Below are 24,886 nucleotides of genomic sequence, written 5' to 3' on the forward strand. Positions count from 1 at the left end.
GAAGGCAAATAAAAATAAATGCAACAAATGCTTATAATATAATAACAATAACACAAATAAAAACGAATCAAATAATAAGCATTCATTATTTCGGATATTTCCATTTCAGAGGCCGTCTCAAATATATTCGATAATGACACAGAAGACTTTGGTGCTCTTAATATAATGGCGATGATAGGACACAGACTACGACTTCTTCCTCCAAAGAAAATGAAACTGCTTTGAAAGACAGCACAACATAAAACCACCACAATTAAATAAAACAAAAACTCTATCACAAAAATAAGTAAATAATAAAAAAAAATTAAAAAAAGACAAATGCAAATACAAAAAAAATCGAAATAATAAACCGTGAAACAAAAACATGAACCCTAAATGGATTTTTATTTCAACAGTAGATAATACATGTAGGAAACTTGATCGACGGGACTAATTTGTGACCGCAGGGCTGAAGCCCATGCTAGTTCATGAGCACCTCCATCTGCACCAGTCGAGCGTTGGTGTCCCCCGCCATGCGGTACGGAATCATACCCGCAAACGTGATCAGAGCACGGGCTTGGGTTCGAAGTTGCTGGCAAAGAGAAACAAACAGATACAAAAAAATAATAATAATAATAATAATTATTAATTTGAATAATTCTGTTTTGCAGACACTGGTGTAGATGCAATACCCAACCCAACCCAACCAGATAATGTCCTGAAATATCATGGGTGAATGAACACACAACCTCAAAATGGCAGTTTTTTGTTGGACTAGTTAGTAAGCATGGTAAATAATGATCTCTAAGCAAAGACAGCTACAGATAATAGGGCAGTAAAGGAATTCAATATTAGGAACATGTCGATGGTTTAAAGAAAGACACAAATGGAAGGAAATACAGAAAGAAAGGTAACATGCTTACAGAGTCCCTGTCCTCCAGTGCTCTTTGGGGTCGTGCAGGGGATGCTGGGGTCGTGCCCTTTAACCTCTTGTACTGAGTGAACAGAATATTCATGGTGGCCAGGAGCACTTCGGATAAGTTATGTCTGACCTGTATGAAAAGACAATAGCGTTCAATGTCCTCGATGCCTTTTTACAATAAACCACAATGGCAGCGTTTGCTCTGGGAGGCGTGTGTTTCATGCAAGAATCCGACTGAAAGCTTCCCCCTCCTTTGCACTGAACTTGTCTTGTGTACAATCCCGTCTAACAGTGCAAAGCCTGGACGTGGACAATTAAAATGCTCAGGCATAAAAACAAGGGCAGCTTTCATTCTGCAGACATCCCGTTCTGCTAAAATGCATGTTCTTTTGATTGCATTTTCACCGTGACTGTAGTGCTGTTTTAGAGTATCAGCAATGTAACTAATAAAGGGTCTTACTTCATCACTGAAGTTTATGAAGGCAGCGACCCTCTCCTCCACACTGTCTTGGCTGAGTGGAACCAACTTCAGACGCTCCATCACCTGGAATTAACACAGAAAAAACAACACAAACTTTCTTTAGCTGTTGAAGTAAGGATGCTGTATTACTTGCTTTGGAATTCTTTCAAAGTTTCCCTTTTAAAATCACAGAATAAGTGATAGGAGCTAATTATTAATTGTCCATCAATAAAAAAGCACCATCGTATCAACATACTCCTGTCATACTTACGTCATACGCTCGGTCCACATGAGCAGCGTGGTACTCGTCAAAAAAAGTTATAAGGTCCAGTAGAAGAAAGAAAGTGCTGTCAACCGACTTTTCTGCAGAAATGCCCTGCGTTCTATACCTGCAAAGCAACACACACGTTTATAGCAGGGATTGAAGCAACAGCCTTCTGCTCCACTTGAGTGCATTACAGAAACTAACTTCAACCCCAGAAGCACATTATTGACAGTCATGCAAAGCCAGCAGCAAAACACAGCGTCTTGCAGTCAAGTGACAAATTGCTTTGGTGGAAAAGCCCTCCAGTTTATGCAGACGTGGTGGACAGGAAATCAATACTCACCGTTCTGCAATGGCGAGGGCCATGTTCTTCAGCCTCTCTTTGTTGGACTGAGGAGCACTGACCTGTGAGACCACAGGACTGAGCAGCTTGTTCATCAGCCCCATTACCTTGTCTGGATTCTAAATGCAGGAAGGACAAGACAACCAAATAAAAGAAAACAATCCTAAAAGGAGGATGGCCAAGCTAATGGGGTATTTTTTAAACTATTTGCAATCTGGTATTTCAACAGTTGCTTATAGATATACTGTTCATACTAAAATAAACACTATTATGAATTACACAGTTTTGTATTGGTTGTCCTCATTTGAATTTGTGTTTTTTTGTATTATATACCCCCTTGTCACACAGGTCTCCCTTGAAAAAAGAGATTTGAATCTCAATCAGAGTTTTCTGGTTAAATGAATACAATCTAAATAAAAAAAGCCTCCTTTACCTTTGCAAGTTCATATAGTTTAACAGCTTCTTCAAATAATCCTTTGTTCTCTGCCTCCCGAGCAACTGTGCTGATGATGGCCCGCGTGTCTCCAGCGAACTTATCAATTACTCCAGGCTAGCAGGATTTAAGGAGAGGGGAGGGGGTTGTAAAAATGACATTAAATGCATTAAAAAAAACTGTGTTTTAAATAAAATAGATATTTGTCTGCACTTTACCTTTCTGCTGCCATCTTTTTCAAGTCTCCCAAGAAGCATGTCAAACTGTAACAAAAAAGAGAAAAAAAAATCAAAAGAAATCCATCCAACAATGTTACATTATTTAAACTTCAGCGATTGAATGCCCCTTTTCTGCAGGTCACTGAGCAATCAGAGAGGTCACTTCCTTTCTTCCTTCCCAGCAATTGCTTTCAGTTTATATCATCTTAAACAGCGTTTGAACCGGACAAATGCCTGGATGTCTTATTGTTTGGTCTTGTTTTACAGGCCTTGTTACATTTTAATATCATACAGAGTCCATACCTCTCCGCTTTCAATGACAAGCTCACTAACACATCGCATGAACATGTTCTCTCCTTGGCTGTCTTTCTCGTTTCTGGAAGAAGCAGACAGGAAAGATTAGAGGAAATTAAAAACTCCCAACACCTTTAATATTCTAAATAGATCTCAAGAAAAAAAAAAAAATCATTTACCTTAGAAAATAAAAGTACTGAAGCGCTTCTCTTGGGTCGGTCGACTCAAACTTTCTTGTGTACAACATCAACAGGCGGATGAAATTTAATCTTCTTATCATTGGGGGATCCACAGGCTCCTGACTCACTGGAGAAGTAAACCAGGGATGGAAATAAGACTCCCATTGCAAAGCAGGTTTGATCCATTCCTGGTTTTACTAGAAGTTTACTAAGGAGACAAGCCCAAGCTTGCTTCCTACACACTGTGGCTCACCAAGCTTGTATAACCTGGAATGGATGAACCTGCCGTGGAAAAGGAGTCTTCTTTCCACCCCTGCAAACACAGCCCACCCCTGGTATCAGTAATTACACTAAAGAGGAGGAGGCTGGCTTTCATTTTAAAACACAGTGAAACCTGAATTAACTGAAAGTCAAAGGGACTGAGCATTTCAGTCTGCTTAAGACAGGTGACATTTACTTGTAATTTAATAAAAAATAAAAAAATAAAAAATAAATGAGCTTTCTGATAAGTGTATTTGACCACATGGTTCAAGGAACCATTAGTACAGGTTTCAGTGCACTCAACAGTTAAGATGTGCTCCAAAACACTGCATTGCAACCTCAAGGTTGTCCTTGCACAGGAGATTAAAGACTCACATCGCTTACATCTCTGGGAGATCAAATATAATCTTAAGGCTAGCTTTACAGTCTTAAGTGTGAAAGGCTAGCTTTATAAAAACTGTTAGGAAAGGGCTGTATTAATCCACCTGCCCTATTTTTTTAATAGTATTAAGATTTATTATAGAAATCATTAACCTTTAAGTACGTCCTGTGTACCAGATTGTAACCACCAACTTGTCATCCTCCAACACTGCCCTCTAGTGGATGTGAGAAATACCACGGCTATTCCATGCAGCAATTCTTATTTATGTCTGCAGGGGGTCAGGCGAATGGTTGCACTGTACTTGGAGTTGACCTGATTCTGAGAGCTCTACCGAGGCCAGAGGAGAGCTTTTAACTGCTGAGTTTGCTCTTTGATAGGAAGGTCAAGCTGGAGCTGCTGACCGCAGCCTTTCATTAAAACCCAATTACAATAACTCTTGTTATAAATGTGTGCAATGACACAGGCAGGGGCAGGTTAGGTAAAGACTGTACTCACAGAGACGTGTGCTGTGGCCAGAGGACATCAGGAGGAGTCTGAGCTCGTAGAGCACCAGGGCCACGTGCACAGCGTGGCTGCGCAGCCGCTCGATGCGGAACAGGAAGGCGACGGCCGCCTCAAACTGAGCCGTCAGGAACAGCACCTGGAAATACAGGTAGGGCTGCTGACCGGCAGCGAAGTGCGACTCTCCTGAACACAAACATTAAAAAAAGAAGAGGCAGTGTTAGACACCAGCAGATACACCAAACAGCACGGCTGCTCAACAGTAGCACACAACGTGCACAGAAGGATTGTCAGGGCCTGAAGATTTTCTTCTAACTGTAATTTTTTGGGAGCCGACAGGATCTCACGTCAGCAACAGCATCAGCTGCCACCGGAAACTCTTGGCTATTTTTTTGCACAGCTAATCAAATCTCTTATCAGACCTCAAAGTGAAACAGAGGTATTAAGTCTAGCCTGTATCTTTTGTTATATATAAATATGCAATTATTTGGTTCCAGGTGGTTTGGAGTCTGCATCCCAAAGATTGTGGAGTATTTCCAGATAATACAAGTGTCCTGTCCACTGACCAGCATGGAAACACGAAGGCAAAAAAAGACATGCATTCAGTTCACCGTGCTTAGCTTTAGTCTTTAAAATAAAATTATTTTAAGGTGCTCTCCTGCTACACAGGTAAAGAACCAACGCATTGTATCCTCTCTCAATATGAGCTCTCACCGTAGTCTTCAAGCAGCTGTTTCTGGAGTTGTGGCAGGGTCAGTCTGTCCTGCGGCGAGCTGGTGGAGTCTTCCTCGAAGCAAACCTGGTTCAGCTGAACACAAGAAACACCAGCGTCAACCTCAAAGGAACAATCAAACTGCATGTGATCCACTGGGAAACCACTTCCAATACGAATGAAGTTTAGAAGGTTCAGGAGGAAGGACTGACTCTACACACATTACCTCATCCGATCCTGGCCTATCAGAGCTCTATAAAGAGACTGGTAACTTACCCTTCTATTGCGTTTGTTGATTCACCTGCATCCCTCCTTCCTCCCCCCCATGATGGCAATTATTTGTGTACATCACATAAATCGCCAATGAAATATGAATTATTCAAATTCCTGTGTTGCAGGGGTTTGTCCAGACCTACTGAATACAATGTTACAAATATAATCTTGAAAAGCTTGCCTCACCTTGAGCCAGAGATAATCCTCGGTCTTGTCCGCCACCTCTCCGTGGTTGTCAGTGATGTCGCACTTCCCGATCAGGCAGTACACGGCTCTCTTATAGGGGTCTGTGTTATTTCTCAGGGCGCGTCTGTAATGCAGTCGAAGCTTGTTTTCTGCTGTGGGAGCCAATCTGGGGGGGGGGGGGGGACGACAAAAAAACTGTAATTCTGTAAACCTCCTTTTATTTGCATAACAGAAATCGTGTAACATGCATTATCTACGTATGGAGATGCATTCTATGTTTTAACAATTTTTCGTTTCATATCATTTCATTTTGTGTTATTTTGTATTTGCGAAAAACATGAGGCTCTAGATATAACGTTAGTCTATCCTTGCAACCTCCCAGGTAATCAACTGGATTCGTTCTCGTCACCCCTGGACTCACCGTCTGTCAGTGCTGTTCATGTACTCTCCCCTGGACTCACTGTCTGTCTGTCAGTGCTGTTCATGTACTCTCCCCTGGACTCACCGTCTGTCGGTGCTGTTCATGTACTCCTGAAACCAGTTCTTGAACTCCCCCAGCTGGTGCTGCGCCCGGTTCACCACCTGCATGGCTGCCACCAGATCCCCGCAGCGCATGCAATAGTAGATCAGAGCCCACACGGGATGCCCTTCCACCTCCCCGTCCTGCCAGGGGACATCGGGTCAGACAGCACACTCATTATTAGAGACGTATTCTTATTTCTAAAAATAGGTATTTCAAGATATTTCAATATTAAACATAACAGGTACTGAAGCAGAAAAATAAATAGCGCTGTTGCATTCAAAAAACGATCATTTGCTCTAGTTTTTTTAAACTTGCGTAAACTGCTAGTTCTTAACCAGAGTCCAGTTTCACAAAGCACTGCTAGCACTTAGCAGGCTGCAAGCTAGCTAACAAGCTATCTTATTTTTACCGGTTTCAAAAAACAGTATTTTAAAGTTAGAACAATAAACTTCAGTGGAAATCCAATCAGCAAGTGTATATGATTAACGGATACATGTGTTATTTTCTAAAACAACAACAAAATAAATGTTATGGAAGTGATTGGATTTAGCAGACTGCTACCTAAAACTGGCCCCTTCGATCAGTGTCCAAGGGTAAATGGTCCAGCCTAGTTTACTGCAGCTGGACAACACATTTACAGACACCCACTGCACCTTGCAATGGATTAAATAAACTGTATGGAAATACCTGGAGCCCTGGAATGGGGCCAGGCAGTTTTATATTAAGAAAACTGCGAACAAGCTGATAGGTCCCGGGCACTCCTCCCAGCTGAGCTTGATGCAGGTTACCGAAGACTGTCACCATGGTGTAGTTTTTATAACTGCAATGACAAAGAACACAGAATGAGCTCGCAAAATACACCAGAGACCAACAAGGGACTGCAATCCCCTAAAAAATAAAATCGCCGACTTGCAGACAAATTACTAGAATTATTAGTATTATAATGATTAAGGTGCTTGATATTAATTCAAACCTGACCCAGATGAAAAGCAATTTCTAATTGGCAACATCAGTTAACACTAGAAGGACCAGAGATATACTCATACCTAGAAGCCCCGCAGCAGTCTTTCTGACGGCTGTATTCAAAACACTGTAAACAGTATAACGAAAGGAGAAACAGTCGGATGTACTTAGGTTTTTTTAATTTTTTAATTTTTTTTCACAAACATCTGAACAACCGAAGCACATATATAACATTTATTTTACAAATCAAAACAAGAAAATGTAAATAAATAAACATCTGAACAAACATCGGTTTACAACATACATATTTATAAAACTGAAACGATAGCAATACATTTTTAACTTTTCAACAGCAATCGGCTTATTATCAGATGAGCAAAAGCAACTGAACAACGTAGATAAATAAACATTTTACAGAAGCGCACAGCACAAGAAGTTATAAAAAAAAAAAAGTCAAATTTCTTTCTTTTTTTCTGACAAAAGGGTATTCCTTTACCTTGGGTCTAAGGCTGTTCACAATCAACACAGATAATGCGCTTCTCCATGCTGCCTTTCTGCACAGGGCACAGCTATCCAAAGTTTTATTTTTATTGCACTTGCCAACCTGGCATTGGCGTCTCTTGCGGCTCTCAGCGGGGTTGCCAGCTTCAGCTGTGGGGACACGCTTGGCAGTCTACCTCTGTTCCAAATGCTTCTTGTGAAGTGGCTGTGCTAACTGTAAAATATACTCTCTCCTTCGTAAATTCTTCTCTGTGTATTCTTTGTAAAGTACCCAGGAGTTGATGGCTGCTAGGTCCACTACATTGTAAAACACCTGAACAGACAGACCACCGTCGGGAGCCAGCTTTCACGGAATACTCCTGTGCCATCTGATCCAAATCATCAACTCCATATTTTGTTGCGTTGTAAAACTCCACGGTCTCTGGTATTTATTTTCACTAGTCCCGATGCTAATTGACTGACCAAAGCAGCGCAGCTGGCAAGCAGGCGCCAGCCTTCAAAAGGCTGATTGAAAACAATAGACTGTCAGTCATTCACTCAGGCAGAGAGTAGAGACTAATCTGATTACAGCTAAACACATTGCGGTAAATAAAAACAATAGAAAGTAGAATACCGTTCTGTATAATCAAAATACAATTGTTTTCTGTGTTGCCGTCAATGTGACTGCTCCCGGGGCTTTTAGGTATAATGTGATATATCTCCTTTATTTCTGCACTCCCGCGTTTCATGCTTTTGTGAGAATATTTAATACATACGGACAGAAAGGTACACGAACGCACAGCCTCATATGTGTTACACGACTGGAGAAAATTACATTTTAAAACCAAAAACTGCCAAAATGACTGCCGCGGGGCCTCTAATGTTAAGCTAGCAGTAAAATTATAGCAGTGTGTGTATATATTATATATACACACACACAGATTTTAATTATAGTTTAATTAGACCCATCCATGCACCTATTCTGTAGGCAACTTATAATACAAAAAATAATAAAACCAGGCTCCCAGGAAGATCTGGAATGGCTTAACCTGCTAGGCAGACCTACTCCAGAGACTGGATCACTGTAAACGATCCTGACCTTTGTTCAAGAAACTGCAGGGCCCGACTCACAAACGCCATCTGCATCTCCACGCTGGTGCGGCTGTTCAGCGCGTCCCGGGCAGGAACCAGTAGAACGTCCGTCATCTGCTTCACCATGGCCCACATCTCAGAGACATTCTGCAGCTCAGACAGAACAGAAACACTGTGAGCTGCTTCTACGAAGGGCCTCGTCTGTCGGGGCTTCACGGGTATAGAACGTGTGAGCTGTTGGTTTTGTTACCTTGTCATCCAGACGTTCTGCTACAGAAGCACACAGGTCCCCCAGGCTGGGCTGCAGGTGTCCGTTTACTATTTTCTCGTTGAACACATAAATCTGCAAAGCACACAAAGAGATTAACAGTGCCAACTGCAGTGCCGTTAACCTTAACGTTCTGGAACGACAGGCAACGTTCTACAATGCAGCGAGCATTCCACTGCAGGAGGTTTCTGGAATCTTCATGAATTACACAGCAGTCAGGTCCGTTTTCATCAATAAAATAAAGTCGGATATCTTTGACCAAGAACCAGCCTGTCCCACGGGACATAGGGATCCTGTTACGACCGGTAATGGCTCTTGAATGCAAGTTAATGTGGAGATCAATGGGGGGAGAAGAAGAGAGAAGGAAAAAAAAAAAAAAAAAAAAAAGGGTCCCTGATGAGCTCCGAGGTGCAGTATGCAGAACTATTACACTGCAGCACATAGCCTTACACAAGTGGATTTAAGTGTGTGAGCTGGTTTTCTTGGGGATTTTGTGCACACCAGCTTCTGGTTTTTATCATTCGAACATATTCTTACACTGCATTATGAAATCGTGCAAGTTAACATTTTTCATATAGATGCTTTTCAGACCTTTTTAATGTTCGGTTTTAACCTCAAACATAGAATGACTAGTGCAGATTTGTTTTTTTTTGTGACATCAGACCACTCCCACCCCTTTCCCCACCTCCTACTGGTGCATACTAAATCAGAAATGTGGCATAATAATGCTGATCTACAGCGTTCTACAATGAGGGAATCAAAGACAACGTTCAGGTAGAATTCCACAACTTTACAGAATTGAGCTGAAAGCAATATGGTGATGTGGTAGATCGCAATAGGAAAATGAATTAAAAAAAATCAATGTATTGTTTACCTGCCGCCCATAAGCCACTTCCACGCTATCCAGAGAGCTGCGTCCTGCAGGACCCGTGTCGCTGAGGAAACTAGGCTGCACACACACGCAAATATATTAGAATCGGGAACATACTTGAAATCTTTGCGTATTCCTATTTCTGCACTCATAGTTGCCGCAGTACCTGAGCGAGGTGGAATTCACAGTAAAGGAAAAGCACCAACAGCTTAACCCTTTCATGAATGCCAACCTTGTATGGGGATGGATTAAATAAAAAAATCTTCTAGTCTTTTATATAGGGATATACGGAAGAAGCAAAAGCATGATAGACTTAAATGAGGACGTCATTGTTCCCCCATATAAAGCAATGGAAAAAATGATGTTTTGCGTTTCAGCCATTTTCAATATTCCATGCACTAAAGTCACCTGCATATTCTACCTTTGTCTCAGTATCTCAGCAAGGTGGAATTGACAGTACAGAAAAAAGCCCCAACAGCTTAAAGAAACTGAAAGGGTGGGGCACAACAACAACCATGATGGGCCGGTTGTTACCTCAGCTTCCTGGGTGAAGTCCAGAGCGTCCTCTCCTGAAGCCAGCAGCGTGTGCAGGATCCTCTGCTTCACCTGCTCCCACTCCACCAGCATCGACTCCCTGTGGTACTCCTCTGCAGTGGCAAAGGTCTGCAAGACACGCAGGGGATCAGAGACTCCAGGGGACCGCTTTAAATCTACAACTAAAAGCTTCACTTCTCTGAAACGGCATGGTGTTAAGCTGGCTGTCCTGAAACATTTGTAGCATGTATTTATTAGTGAATAACCCTTTTTGGTGGGACCTCCACGTCCCGCCTTATCATAACACCATTTAGAGTTCTTAAGGTACTGACGGGACCGTTTACCAACGGTCCTGTTCTCACATATACTCAAAGGAGATCCTTTTTGGGTTATATAACTGGTAATTAGGCATTTCTCAGAGCATGGCAACATGGTCTCTATATTGTGATCATGTTTTCACAGATATATAATTGTACAGGCTTGCTCTGGATTTTTATGAAGGGAATGTGCTGTATGTTGCATAACTGGAAGGATAAGTGCATATTTCTGAATCTGTGCAGCTCCTACTGGAAATGTAATTATTAGCACTCAAACAATGTATTTTGTCCAAAAATTTTATTTTCTTCCTGCAGCAAAGAGGTTAAACCACTGTTGGCGGTAAATGAGATTTGGTTCAGCTAAACATTTGGAGTGTAACACTACTCTCATGTCACAATACGACATGCATCACGACACATGGGATGGTGCATAACAAGATCAAATGATCATTTCATAACGGACTACTTTGCTGAAAGACAAAAATGAAATGACAGGGAGCGTATGTATTTATAGCAACTTAAAACACTTTTTTCTTCATTCAAGAACAGGTTTAAGGAGCTCCTCTTCAAAGAAACCATTAATAGAAATCAGACCAGCCCAAGAACATTTTCTGGTTGAACGTTAGGCTTCATAGTTAAGTGTGTTTTAAAAATAGAGACAACTGGAGTTTTCAAATGAGGTCCGGTCTTCTGGGTTTACAAAGTCTGAAGGTACAAGAAATAGGTTCTTCAACCAGCACTTTGCTGTGCAGAACGGAGCTGCTGTAGGGAGCTCATTAAGCTTTCTAATCTTCAATACGCCAAGGGACACTTTTTAATTACAAAACCACTTATTGGCTTAGCATGAACCATCCAAAACCGTTATTAGCACAAGACAATGTGTTTCTATATTGAGATATAAAATCAGTTAGAAATCTTCAGGAAAAAAAAAAAAAAAAAAAAATTTCAAACATGGCCCAAAAATATATTAGACACAGAAAACAGCTGTGTCTTACTCAGCTCACAGTAGAAAACGGAATGGATGAAACTGCTGTGAATCAACCAAAAATTAACAGAACTGTACCACCTTTTCAGTATTTCCTGTCAATGATGTTTATAGTAAAGGATGAACTCAAATGTATTTCTTTAGCCAGGATAGAACCCTTGAGATACACATCTCATTTTCAGTAGGGTCCTGGCAAGAGAAGACAGGAAGAAGCAACATAAAATAAATGGCAAAATGAGACAAATCATTCAAAAATCGTTAAAACAATCATAAAAACATGACAAAATAAAAAGCAGAACAAAATAAAGCAATTCCAAGGAGGCTGTGTGGTTAAAGAAAAGGGTTTGTAACCAGGAGGTCCCCGGTTCAAATCCTGGCTCACTCACTGAGTCACTGTGTGACCTTGAGCAAGTCACTTAACCTCCTTGTGCTACCGTTTACCGGGTGAGACGTTGTAAGTGACTCTGCAGCTGATGCACAGTTCACACACCCTAGTCTCTATAAGTCGCCCTTGGATAAAGGCGTCTGCTAAATAAACAAATACAAAAATAATAATTTACATGATACTGGTCAGTGTCAGTATTCACAGGATTTGTAACCCTGGTCAGATTTAAAATAAATATTTTAAAAGGTTTTTATATTCAAAGGCAAATGAGTTCCACAGATGAGATGCTTGATATACAAATGCACACTGGCCTACATTAGATCTACATTGAGGGATTTTAAAAGTAGGCACATCATTTGAGTAGAGTTACGTGTCTAACAGAGATGTAAGGTAACTTGGAACATTTCCAGTGTACACCTTATAAACTAAAACACAGACTGAGCCACCCTATAGTTTCATAGAGAGTACAGTGGAGCTGGTTGTAATCTTGCAGCACTATTCTAGATCATGTATTGTGAATCAGCATAGTGTTAACAGAACTCTAAGCTCCTGTAGCTGCAGCAGCCAGGGCTGGTGTTGAAGAAGCTACTTACCCTCCTCCTGGACTCCTCGATGGCTGACAGCAGCGCATTGTCACGCTCGTTCTTCAGAAAGCCCTAGAAACGACACGGACAACACTTTGGGTAAATATCTATTATAATCAGCCATTATTAAATCCAGAGATGGAGACTCGCAAGTCTATTGCTTAATATGGTGTCACTGCCCAGAAACCGTCAACTAGGCCCTTGAGCTGCCGTCAACAGTCAAAGAGGCCGCAGTGCTCCGCGGTCAAGAGCTTCCCCCCTTGAAATCTGCATGCCATTATGGCACAAAGGCATGTTCCTGCTACCAGAAGCAGCAGGAGACCGTTTTTCTTCTTCAAATGTTTGTAGATCCCCTACATAGCTCATTTTCTCAATATCGAGGGCTAACTATGTTAAAATAAATCAAATCTTTGCTGATATGTAAAAGCTAGTCTATTCTTAAAACTGTACATTACACGATTAAAATATGACATCAGGTTCCCAGCACACAGGGTTTAAGAATCTTGAAACCTTCTCCAGGATAGAGGCTTTCAACAAGTCTTCAAATCACAATAGCAAGAACACCCTCTGTGAAGAAGAATCCTTGCATAGCAGTCTGATCCCTTCCGCGTTTTACCATCAGTTCTGGTTCCGGAGAGCTGCAAGGTCTTGTGGTTTTCATTCCACCTCAGTTCTCAAGTTCTTAATTGAACCAATTATTTTCTTAACTGGTCAACACTAACATTTTTTTTAGCCAATGATGATTTAAAGCTACCCAGAAAACCTGCAGGGTTGTGGCTCTCTCCAGGACCAGATAGATGTGCAGTGGGCCTATGAAGCTCATAAGAAAACCTGGAAAGGCTTCAGCTGCTATGCAATGGGACTGCCAACTCTGTACCTCCCAGCGTTCTGGCCTTCTCATTGGTTCTGTACCCCTGCCTTTGGGGCTTGCGAAACTTCACAGTCACCGTGGTCTATTACCTGGTCAGCTACAAATCAGATCTTGCAATTAACTAATACAATCCCATCCTGGGTTCTCAAAGCAAGCATGACTTGCATTCTGTTAGGTCTCCATCACGGTCCCTTCCTCCGAATGCAGCTCCAAGACTTCTGTGCCGAATGGTTGACTGTATCTGTAACCTGCCAGGGTGCATTGTCTGCAACCAACAAACTGCGTCATTTCTAATGTGAAGCCATTAAACACAACTAGGATGGTCTCAAGCCTAAAATCTAAATTCACGGCTCTCTATTTAACTTCCGTTACGCTAAGAATACTTTTTGTCTTGAAGCACTTCAACATACGGCATTTACACCCATAACCTCAAAACGTTTGATCGAAATAAGTTGGTAAAATTTCTAAGAAACCAAGTCAAGTAGATCAACGTTTCGCCCAAGCGCCTTCATTGGTGTACATTGATATCCGCACTCGCTGAAATGTTTGTCTATGTGACTCCTGAGTTTTATCTTACATATGCGGTAACACTGCGTCCAATCGACAGTCAGAGCCACACCTCATCTTTGTTTGAAAGAAGTAACAAAATCAAGAGTGGACATTTTTCTTTTTTCCTATATTGTAATTCAATATTTGACACTCCACATTAAACATGACCAAACAACCTGCCCATCTTTCAGCAAACAAATTCAAACTGGCCTGGAAAACGAGCTAGTGCTTTCTACAGTACATGATTCCCGACGCCATGTTAAACAGCAGCGAGAGGGAAGGAGGAAGGTCTATATACCTACGCATCCAGAACTTCTTTATCAGGAGGGTGTGACAGACTCCAATCCCTGGCACTATACCCTCCCCACTGAATATCAAAACCTCCCGATCAGTCAGGGAAAATTGGGGTCAATATGATAGGACACAGATAACTGAAGGCATTAATGTGTTTCTCGGAATACAATTTTAAATGACTTCAAATGGCTACGTCTTTGTCAAAAGTGACTGCCGCAATATATATATTTTAAGAAAATTAATTTGTTTCTTTATTGATGCATCCTTCTATTCCAGAACCCGCCATTTAATCCTGCTCTACCCCAGCTACACAAAAGAAAGCGTGCTGCAGGCTTGAATGGTTTTAAAAGAGCTCCATTAAAAATGTAAATTGTTATAATTTTTTTTTTTTTTTTTTTTTAAACAAACAAATTGAAATATTTTTGTTGTACATTATACATACATGCATCCATCCATACCATTTCTATTAAGCTGTAACACACGGAATTAACATAATTACCCTAATTGTTATTAATTAGGGAATAAAGCAGTTTATCTATGGTTGTTACAGATGCTTTTTAATGAAGGCCTATTGTTGAAATCTTTGAAGCCCTGATCAGTATTTCTTAACCACTTGCATCTTAAATACACCTGTACCCCATACTGATGATAAACATCATGAACACTGTATATTAGTATTGTTTTTAATGAACAATAGATCAAGGACTGTATATAGGCTTGTGTGCTCTTGCGAGAATATTCGAGAATAGAGACCAACTCCACAAGCAGGCTTCAGGCTTTTTTACACAATAGATTTATTTCTGGCATTAAGGTAATCTTCAGATCCACCCATACTGTCCACTTAACAGAACCGAGATGCATGTGTAAAGACCACACAGTAACACACACAGCTGTACATACCTAATATCTAGACTGGATTTCCAACCTCACACAGTTTCAGTTTCTTGTTAACCAAATTACAATTAACCATCAAAGACAATGCATAAAAAACGTCTGGGTGTTATGAAAAAGATTTTTTAGCACAGTTTATTTACTGCATGAAACTGCACTTTAGTAAAAATATGTATTATACATTTTTTACTGTGAAATTGAAGTATTAGAGAAAAAAAAAGCTATTGGATGAATAAGATAAGAATCACGCAGTTGGCTTTCAATTAAAAAAAAAAATCCTAATTTAATATCGCATAAAAATCTTAGTAGTATCCTGACTGCTGCTGAATATTACGACTGATCAGTTCTAACATTTAACGCATTTAAAAAAAAAAAAAAAGCTATGAAACCCCACCCTTTCTTCAGGGCTACTCTAGTTTTCACACAGAAATGAGCAATTTCTCCTTCCAGCAACAGTACAGTAGTAAATAATGAAATTGTAGTATTTCATACTATGCTAGAATAAAATAAAATACAAATAAACTTACAATCGCTTCCCAGTTTCAGGGCTTCAGGCTTAGGGTTCTGCCCATGATGCGACACCATTGTTGAAGTTACTCCCAGGTTCTGCAATACTGCACAACAAAGCATGGCCATGTCTCGCAGTCCAAAAATAATGATAAGAGTAGAAATAATAGTAATAACAAGACGATGATGAACCAGCAAACTTGTCTTTAGATACGCTTGAGCAACGCTGCGTTTCAGAGCCTGGATCCTGCACTTGCCTCTTGTTGTAGCTCTGAGAGATGCGAGCCCTGCACTGTCAGGTCAGTGGTGTGCAAGCAGGATTTGATGTGTAACACTTAAAGGTTTACAGAGGCATATTTTATTGTTACCGGATCGTACCATGTTAACTTGCAGATCTAGGGGGAGAGTGGGGGAGGAGAGATAATTAACCCCCCCCCCCCCTTCCTCCTCCTCCTCCTCCTCCTCTTTTCCTCCCCACCCCCTCCTTTTTTCTTTCTTGCACAATGCAATTATGATAATGGGAATTTCCGACATCCTGCCTTGAAATGAGGCTAATAATCCTTTTAGTTATCATGTTTTGTTAATGAGGCCAGCGCTGGTGCTGCATAGCGATATATACTGTACCAGCAGCAAGCAGAAGCAGCAAAGCTATTTCCTTAAGCTACAGCAGCAGCTTTTACTCGCATGTGTCATGTTTGTCGGAGCAAAGATGAATACTTTTTGCCAGGGCTGTTATGTTAGGAAGCAGCAAGCCTGGTCTGACTCCGCCATTTTAAAGCAGCACTGTGATTATTTTTACTCTGAAGGAAGAAACAACCATTTAGCAAGCTGGTAAACAGAAGGCACTCTAAGGACTCTAACAATGATCTGGTGTCACAGTTATTCTGTGTATGGAATGCTTTGTGCTGAAAATTTCTTTAAAAAACTAAACTTGAGGATAGATAAAGATATAGATGTAGATATATAGCAGAATTTTAAAAAAACAGTATTTTATTAGTACCTAGAACCTGGTATTTCTTTTAAGATTTGAGGCCCTGATTTCAATTCACAATAAGTTCAGAAGTTCTGTGTTCCTCACTACTGTACAATACACTGCTGTGATGCTCAATGGTACCACACTGTTAATCTCACCCATTCATTCTGGGAGATTTTCAGCTGTACTAGAAGGAAACAGTTTGGGTATTTTTATTACTATTTTTTTTTTTTTATGTTAAGATGCCTACATTTTGCTCAGACGGCAGCAAAAACAGCACATTAAACAAAATGTTTGACCTGAAACATGTACAAAATTGAAAAAGTCATGTTATGACATGCTGTAAAGCGAGATATCAGCAAAATAAATGCAGTAAAAAAAAAAACACCTGCATTTAGACTCACCGCTCTTCAGATCATTAATCGTAGAGAGTTAATAGCATTAGCATCATTTCACAATAAATTCACTAACATAAGTGCAATCCTTAGTGCAGGCTGCGGGCTCAATACACAAAGGACATGCCATGCACGGTATTATTTTAAAGCTCCTTTCGTGAAACAATGAATAATTTATATCCTATTACTGGTACATGATGCTTTATCCATCCTGCCATTCAAAATTACAAGAAGAAACAATGAGTTATTTACCATTTCAATCAGGGCACCGACTTCAAAAGCCTTTTACAGAATTATTGTATTAAAAACCTTTGCACAGTATTGTTGTGTTAAAAACCTTTGCACAGTATTGTTGTGTTAAAAACCTTTGCACAGTATTGTTGTGTTAAAAACCTTTGCACAGTATTGTTGTGTTAAAAAGCCATGAAGTCATCTAGATGCAGACTTCAGAGACACCGTTTGTTTCATGCAAACGCCCCTGCTAAAGGGTTAACAATAATTACACAGTGCTGACACACAGGGATGCACTTATCCTATCGTATTCCTCTTATAATTCGCTTGTAACCTGCCAAGTACACAGTGCATTTCCTGTAAACCTCCCCCACTTACTGTTAACCCACCAGCAGTGTGATGCAGGTCAAGTCCATTTTTAACTGAGGGATTCATTAAGCAGTAGAAGCTGCAATAATAAGAGATCTGCGCAGTGACTGGTGATCAGCCGAGGGGCAGGAGCAGCAGCCTACTTCAGCGATAGGGCCTGGTGTCTTTGCTTCCATCCACATATATCAGCCCTAAAAAGGGGATGTGCTTTTTTTTTTCCTGAACCAAAGTGGTTTGCCAAAATACTGTAAACAGGTTTCAAATCCCACAGACTGAGAGATGAGGGAAATGCAACAGTTTGAGGCCTAATTTTTCTGACCCTGTGCCACGGTCTGCTACAGTAATACCAAACTGACATACCTCCAGTGTTATTTAAAAATGTTAAAGTTACATATACATGCATAGATTGAATAGATTCGGACAAACACATTATTATAATATTTCCGGAATATTATAAAGAATGGTAATGTTGCACTCGTGTCTGGCAGAGTTGGATAAATGATTCAAGATAGAGAGAAAAATAAAAAGGCAGACAGACCGACCAGCATCTCCAAATATCCACACAGTCTCACCAACAATAAAGAATGTCCGAACCATTTCATCACAACTGGACATGTGGTTCTCTATATGTAATAATGTGTAACACAAGCACATCCAGGTGTCTCAACTGCACCTGTTTCATTCAGATTTGCATCCACAGAGGGGATAAACCAAACAAGTTTCCAGATCTCAAAAGAACACCTTGGCTTTTTTGCTCATTAGTATATAGGATAGTAAACCCTGATTTATACCAAGGGTCAGAATAATCTGAGATTTCTTGCAGTGGTCAAACGACCTGTGTAATACTGTAGACCAGCCCTGGGCACCCCCGTCCTTCCACTAGGTGTCGCTATACAGCTGCAGACTAGTACTGTAGTACCAATGAAATGGTGCAGTACAGTGACACTCAAAGCTTAAGTGTTGTGCCCCTGATGAAATACTGCATCACTGATGTAAAAGAGCAACTAAAGTCATTGCAACCAACTGTACTACCCTGTGTTCTTAATCTGCTGCTGTGACAGTCCATATATCTGTATTTGAATGCAATTTTGAAGAAGTCAGTTAAATATCCACAGAGAAAAATGATCATTTACATTATGAGTAAAACGCAGAACTGCTACTTATCCATGTGGGTAAAAAATACAGCCTTCGTCTCTGCAAACATGAACATAGATGTTGACATTTTTTTAATTTATAAAATCCTATTGAGGGTCTAACATTAGTCGTCCGAGCAACAAGTCCAGCTCCACACCCCTGAATGACTAAGCTAAAATGTCATCCACTGTGGATCAGCAGGGAGGGCCTGTGGATCGAGAACAGTCTACGTTATTGTATTAACTTACCAATGAAAAAAACTGCTGCAAATGTTCTAAAAACAGCCCTGGATCCCCTCCCACCCACTCCCTGCTCCTCGCTTTAAACAACAGCCTTTGCTGCCTGTGCTGCAGTTAAAAGATACTGCAAACAGCCTCCACACCCTGCAAGGAGGTTAGAAGAATGTATTACTGCAGCTGCAGGAGTTTATGTTCTTACATAAACTGAGGCAGGCTCTGCAGCAAAATCAGCAGCTTATGAACCCAAGTTGCCAGCTCTGCTTTAAGCTACCATTGACTCTTTAGCATGAGCTGAGCAGACTGGCCCCGCCCCCTCACACACACACACACACACACCAAGAAATAAGACAATTACACTACTGTTCCAATCTTTTTCTTTGTCTTCAATTCTTACTGAATGGGGAATTCAAAAGCAGGACATTTGCAGAATCTTTAAAAGGGCTGGAGACCAAGCATGGCTTGCAAACCGAGACTTTGCCAGATATCATATATAACGAACGCCATGGCAGGGATGGAAATAAGACTCCTACTGCATAGCAGTTTTCCCTGTTCCAGGTTTTACTACAAGCTTGATTAGCAGATTAACCACAGTGAATAGGTTTATAAGCTCAGCTGTCTCTTATTAAAGTCATAGCAACCTGCTATGCAATGGGAGTGTTATTTCCATCAGTGCATGGAAGGGCTTGCTATAAGGCCCTTCACCGATTCACTGTTACTGTACAAACTACTGACGACAGGTACTGAAGAATCCCAAAGATTACTACACTCCAATAAACAGGATGGGCTTACAACGACATTTCTTACGATTTAGAGCTGCTGCTGTGAAAAAAGAAAACAGCAACAAAAAAACCATCAGCCTAATTAGTGAATTTTTTCTATCAAAAGAAGTGTTCAGTTTTCTTATGGAGTGTACTGCATTGCGCTGTTGTGGGTTATTCCAAGCCAAGTAGACTAGAGGGTTTTCTTGACTCAAAGACTAATTATTATTGGAAAGCACTCAAAACAAGTTTTTAAAAACCACACTCAAGTTGCTTGTCTGGATTGTGACTAAAAAAAAAATGTGAAGGACCATTTTTACCACCTCACGGGCATGAGTTACACAGTTCCTCTTGCATGACACTGTACCTACCCTGGAACCTATTTGTCAAATACATCACTGCTTCCGAATCATCAATCACTAACGGAGGAAACACCCCTGCAGTTTGATCCTACTTGAGCAGGAATGAGCCTAGACGTCATGCCACGGAGACAGAATAGTGGACACAGACTAGAATCCTGCAGCTCATCGTCTGGAGCCTCGGGCTGCCAGGTTTCACTCCTCTGCAGCAAATGCTTTTTTATCCTCATCACATGGGCAGTCAAGTGATCGTATAGCCAAGACCAGAAACAAGAGTTTCATTTACAACACGGCCACAAAAAGGCATAGCTCTGCACAGCACCAAGCATCTTGCTTTGATTCATTTATTATCCCCGAAACAATCAGTAAAGTCCGCTGCTCCAAAACACAAGAGGAGTGCGACCAAAAAACAGAGCTGCTCCAAAACGACGACAGAATCTAAAAATAAATAAACACATTCTCTCCAATTCACTGATTAATGGACAGCAACGTTCTTTTAAGAGTTGCACTCAGCTTTTTAAACAATAATAAAAAAATCTCCATGCCCAATAAAAGCGCTGTCATTCTGCTTCCTGTTGATTTGTTAAACTGATCTGCAGCATGGCACATTGCCTCAGTCCAGATTCCAGCCAGGCTTCTCCATAAACAAGCTTAAGCATAGCACAGCTCCCCTGGGTGTCTGTCTGCAACCCTCTCTATCTGGATAACACGTTGAAAAAACATAAGAAATTAATGTGTTGTCAAATCCACTTTGAATGCACTCCCCCACCCCTACCTTCACTGTGTGTAATACCTGTATATCTGTGTCCTTCACTGTGTGTAATACCTGTATATCTGTGTCCTTCACTGTGTGTAATACCTGCATATCTGTGTCCTTCACTGTGTGTAATACCTGTATATCTGTGTCCTTCACTGTGTGTAATACCTGCATATCTGTGTCCTTCACTGTGTGCAATACCTGCATATCTGTGTCCTTCACTGTGTGTAATACCTGCATATCTGTGTCCTTCACTGTGTGTAATACCTGCATATCGGTGTCCTTCACTGTGTGTAATACCTGCATATCGGTGTCCTTCACTGTGTGTAATACCTGCATATCGGTGTCCTTCACTGTGTGTAATACCTGCATATCTGTGTCCTTCACTGTGTGTAATACCTGCATATCTGTGTCCTTCACTGTGTGTAATACCTGCATATCTGTGTCCTTCACTGTGTGCAATACCTGCATATCTGTGTCCTTCACTGTGTGTAATACCTGTATATCTGTGTCCTTCACTGTGTGTAATACCTGTATATCTGTGTCCTTCACTGTGTGCAATACCTGCATATCTGTGTCCTTCACTGTGTGTAATACCTGCATATCTGTGTCCTTCACTGTGTGTAATACCTGCATATCTGTGTCCTTCACTGTGTGTAATACCTGCATATCTGTGTCCTTCACTGTGTGTAATACCTGCATATCTGTGTCCTTCACTGTGTGTAATACCTGCATATCTGTGTCCTTCACTGTGTGTAATACCTGCATATCTGTGTCCTTCACTGTGTGTAATACCTGTATATCTGTGTCCTTCACTGTGTGTAATACCTGTATATCTGTGTCCTTCACTGTGTGTAATACCTGTATATCTGTGTCCTTCACTGTGTGTAATACCTGTATATCTGTGTCCTTCACTGTGTGTAATACCTGTATATCTGTGTCCTTCACTGTGTGTAATACCTGTATATCTGTGTCCTTCACTGTGTGTAATACCTGTATATCTGTGTCCTTCACTGTGTGTAATACCTGCATATCTGTGTCCTTCACTGTGTGTAATACATGCATATCTGTGTCCTTCACTGTGTGTAATACCTGCATATCTGTGTCCTTCACTGTGTGTAATACCTGTATATCTGTGTCCTTCACTGGCTCGAGCGGTTCAAATGTCGTAGCCGCACTCAGACTTTCCAGTCGCTGAGAGATGTGAGAAATATCCAGTCCTCTGGAGCCAAGCAGAATGGAGCTGTACAAGAGACAGGATCATTCAGGGGAGAGAGAAACACAACTGCACACAGCAACACACTCGGAGCTTCAGAGACATGAAGATGCCAGCCCTCAGTGTTTACCATTTAATCCTAGAGCAAAGTGTCCCTCCCTCCCAACCCTGGCTACAGCGCATCGCGTGGAGCAGAATATTCCACTTACGCCTTGACGTTGGCAGTTTCCTGCGAGGTGCGGGTCAGGGTTCTGGCCCTCAGCCTCTCCCCCGCCTGCTGGATCTCCTGGAGGTTTCGCTCCACGTGGGGCAGCTCGGAGATTGCCTCCGTCTCTGCAGCCAGCTGCTCAGCCTGCTGGAGCAGCTCCCCGAATCCTTCAGCATCCATCACAGACCCTATGGAAAGGGAAGAGACAGGATCTGATTCAACCAGTAGTTTTATGAGGGTCATGCCGGATCAAGTGCACCAATTCATGAGCAGCTGCACATTTGTGGTTAACGTCAACGATACATAAACTACATGTGATGGGAAAGAGGGTTTCATGGAGGGTAGTGCGCATGAAAAAGATGAGCTGCAGTCGCAGAGACAAACATTCAAATATTGTTTTAATTACTGTTTAAAATATTGCTGTATTCTGTGGCAAAAAATGGCCATGTTTGCTTTCATCTATACAACACAATTTAGGTGACTTTTTTTTATTATAATACGGTACGAATTATACTTGTGTTTTCCAGCTAATCCTAAATTAAACAACATTCATTTAACATTTTTAAAAGAATATTCAAACACAAAAACATGTTTGTCCCTGCACCAATCTAATATAATATATATTAGACATTATGTCTCAGGAACAATATGTTTTAAACATGTTTATACAGGATCAGGGTTAGGGGTCAATTCCAATTCAAATTCCTTTTTAAAATCAGTTAAATAAATTCCAGCACAATTTATCAAAATTGCAATTAGCAGTATTCTGTTAAAGTGAGCTTCTCACAGTGACAACAAACGACTTAAATTGAAGTCACGGCCAGGCAATTAAATTGGCTTCAAATGAAAGCAGTTGGAAAAAAAAATCACAATTATTATGTCTCTAAAAAACATCAAATCCAATTTAAATTCCTTCGAAATGATTTTTAAAAGGAATTGGAAACAAAAAACAGTTATTGACCCCAAACCTGTACAGGACAAAAAGAGATGCAATGTCTCGTTTACAGACGTGTCCTCTTTATTTTGAGTGAAATCTTTATTTTAAAAAGAGGTTTGCATGCATCGAAAATAGGTTGCCTGATTGAAACTCAAAATTACCAGCAGCCAAACAAGCGTGCTACCGACTTGGTTCATAAGATTAACATAATGAATGCAGCTTTAAAACGTTCTCCTCAGGACTGACAGCTTGCACCTGGTCACTTAGCAGGGATGGAAAGAACACTCCTGTTGCATAGCAATTTCACTTATTCCACGTTTTTATACCTGCTTGGTTAGCCACAGTGTATAGGTAGCACGCTCAGGTGTGTCTTACTATTAAACGCCTAGCAAAACCAGGTATGGATCAAAGTGCTATGAAATGGGAGTCTCATTTCCACCCCCGATTTATTAACACAACAAAACCAGATTCTTAACACACTAGTACACTGTAGCACATCACTCTTTTCAAATTTAACACACACTAACTACAGCATCACAACCATCTGGAAATATAAAAAAAGACAACACCGTCTTCCTCCTTTTACGACGCAACCTGGTATCCATCCTAATTAAGTAACCAGCGCGGTGGTAATAATGCTGTACATGAGACCAGCATTCTTATTTCTGTAAATATTGGTAATAATCATTATTACAGACACAGCTCCGCACTCAGTGAGCGACACACGCAGGAACACTCCCGGCCAGTCAGTCTGTCCCAAGTCAGCAATGTAACTTGTGATATTTCAATGAATGGGGACTACGTACCTGGTCACGGGCTAGTGCGCGGGTCTTTTGCTCTGCGTTAAAACAAATATTTAGAGAAATGCTTTTTTTACTTGTTTACTTAGTTCTATTATTATCGCCCTCTTTACAGACGTACATTACTGCCCGCTCTTCCGCTGCACCACGATCATTGGACCGCTCTGTTCCCATAGACCACTGCGCCTTCAGCACAACTTTATTGACATTTCCAAGTTAACAGCGTCGGGGTTTTTCACGGCACATGAAACGGGCGCCATTTTGGCTCCACTACCGGAGTCTGTGTGGTCCAGCATGGTGAACGCAGGAATGCAGTTTCATAGACATTTTTTGCAGTCTCACTGTGTAAGAATGATTGTTGCTATGATGTAATGAAGAAAGCGCAGGTACACTAGCTTTAGTTTTCCTGCAACAACTCCTCTGTGACGCGATATTCATGAACACAGACTGTATAGTAAACTACAGTACCACCAGGTAACCATACCGGTACTGTATGTAATACCATGCAAAACATGTTAACCTGTCGTGTGTGCCAATCAAGCAAGACAGTGTATAATAACCAGACAGTTAAATAAACGGATGCATCTTTGATGAGTGATTAAAACTGTATGGACCTGCCAAACTAGAAGTTCTTAGGAATATATATATATATATATATATATATATATATATATATATATATATATATGTGTGTGTGTGTGTTTGGCATAGGCAGTTGGTTCTGTGTGATCATGTGTCTATCTCTGACCATGCATGTGTTCTACAATGCTATGTAAATGTTAGACTTTCCAGCGTTGGAAGAATTCTTTGCACGGAGCACTAGGCAGGTGCTTTAGCTTTGGGCTGGAGTATTGTTTATAATGTAGGACAAATAATTAGAGCACCAGATTCAAGTATCTCTTAAACCACCACCCCTCCCCAAACTAGCTGAAGCACTGTCATGTTTGATAACGGGAGGTAGCAGTGGGGAATAAACCGCATCAGAAAG

At 40.9% G+C, this 24,886-nt stretch overlaps 1 protein-coding gene across 5 annotated transcripts; it reads right to left on the reverse strand.

Annotated features, from left to right (window-relative positions):
* Positions 1-367: 367 nt before the first annotated feature.
* LOC117424819 (nuclear pore complex protein Nup93-like) lies at positions 368-24,091 on the reverse strand. Of its 5 annotated transcripts, none has more exons than XM_058992815.1 (22): positions 23,905-24,091; positions 22,163-22,349; positions 21,863-21,980; positions 12,420-12,482; positions 10,140-10,268; positions 9,609-9,683; positions 8,717-8,809; positions 8,474-8,613; positions 6,619-6,751; positions 5,914-6,071; positions 5,409-5,574; positions 4,952-5,045; positions 4,232-4,423; positions 3,094-3,220; positions 2,924-2,996; positions 2,621-2,665; positions 2,403-2,519; positions 1,970-2,088; positions 1,633-1,750; positions 1,362-1,445; positions 903-1,031; positions 368-571 (listed from the first exon to the last, which is right to left on the reverse strand). In XM_058992815.1, exons 2-22 carry the CDS (start codon positions 22,339-22,341, stop codon positions 461-463), a joined length of 2,463 nt encoding a protein of 820 aa, XP_058848798.1. In that variant the 5' UTR covers positions 22,342-22,349; positions 23,905-24,091; the 3' UTR covers positions 368-460. The 5 variants fall into 5 exon arrangements, with proteins under 5 accessions (XP_058848798.1, XP_058848799.1, XP_058848800.1 ...); XM_058992816.1 differs by having other exon boundaries at positions 24,020-24,084; XM_058992817.1 differs by lacking the exon at positions 23,905-24,091 and adding an exon at positions 23,793-23,828.
* Between the last annotated feature and the right edge of the window lie 795 nt (positions 24,092-24,886).

The sequence above is a fragment of the Acipenser ruthenus genome, chromosome 19 (genome assembly GCF_902713425.1).
Source record: "Acipenser ruthenus chromosome 19, fAciRut3.2 maternal haplotype, whole genome shotgun sequence".
In the NCBI taxonomy this organism is placed as follows: Eukaryota; Metazoa; Chordata; class Actinopteri; order Acipenseriformes; family Acipenseridae; genus Acipenser; species Acipenser ruthenus.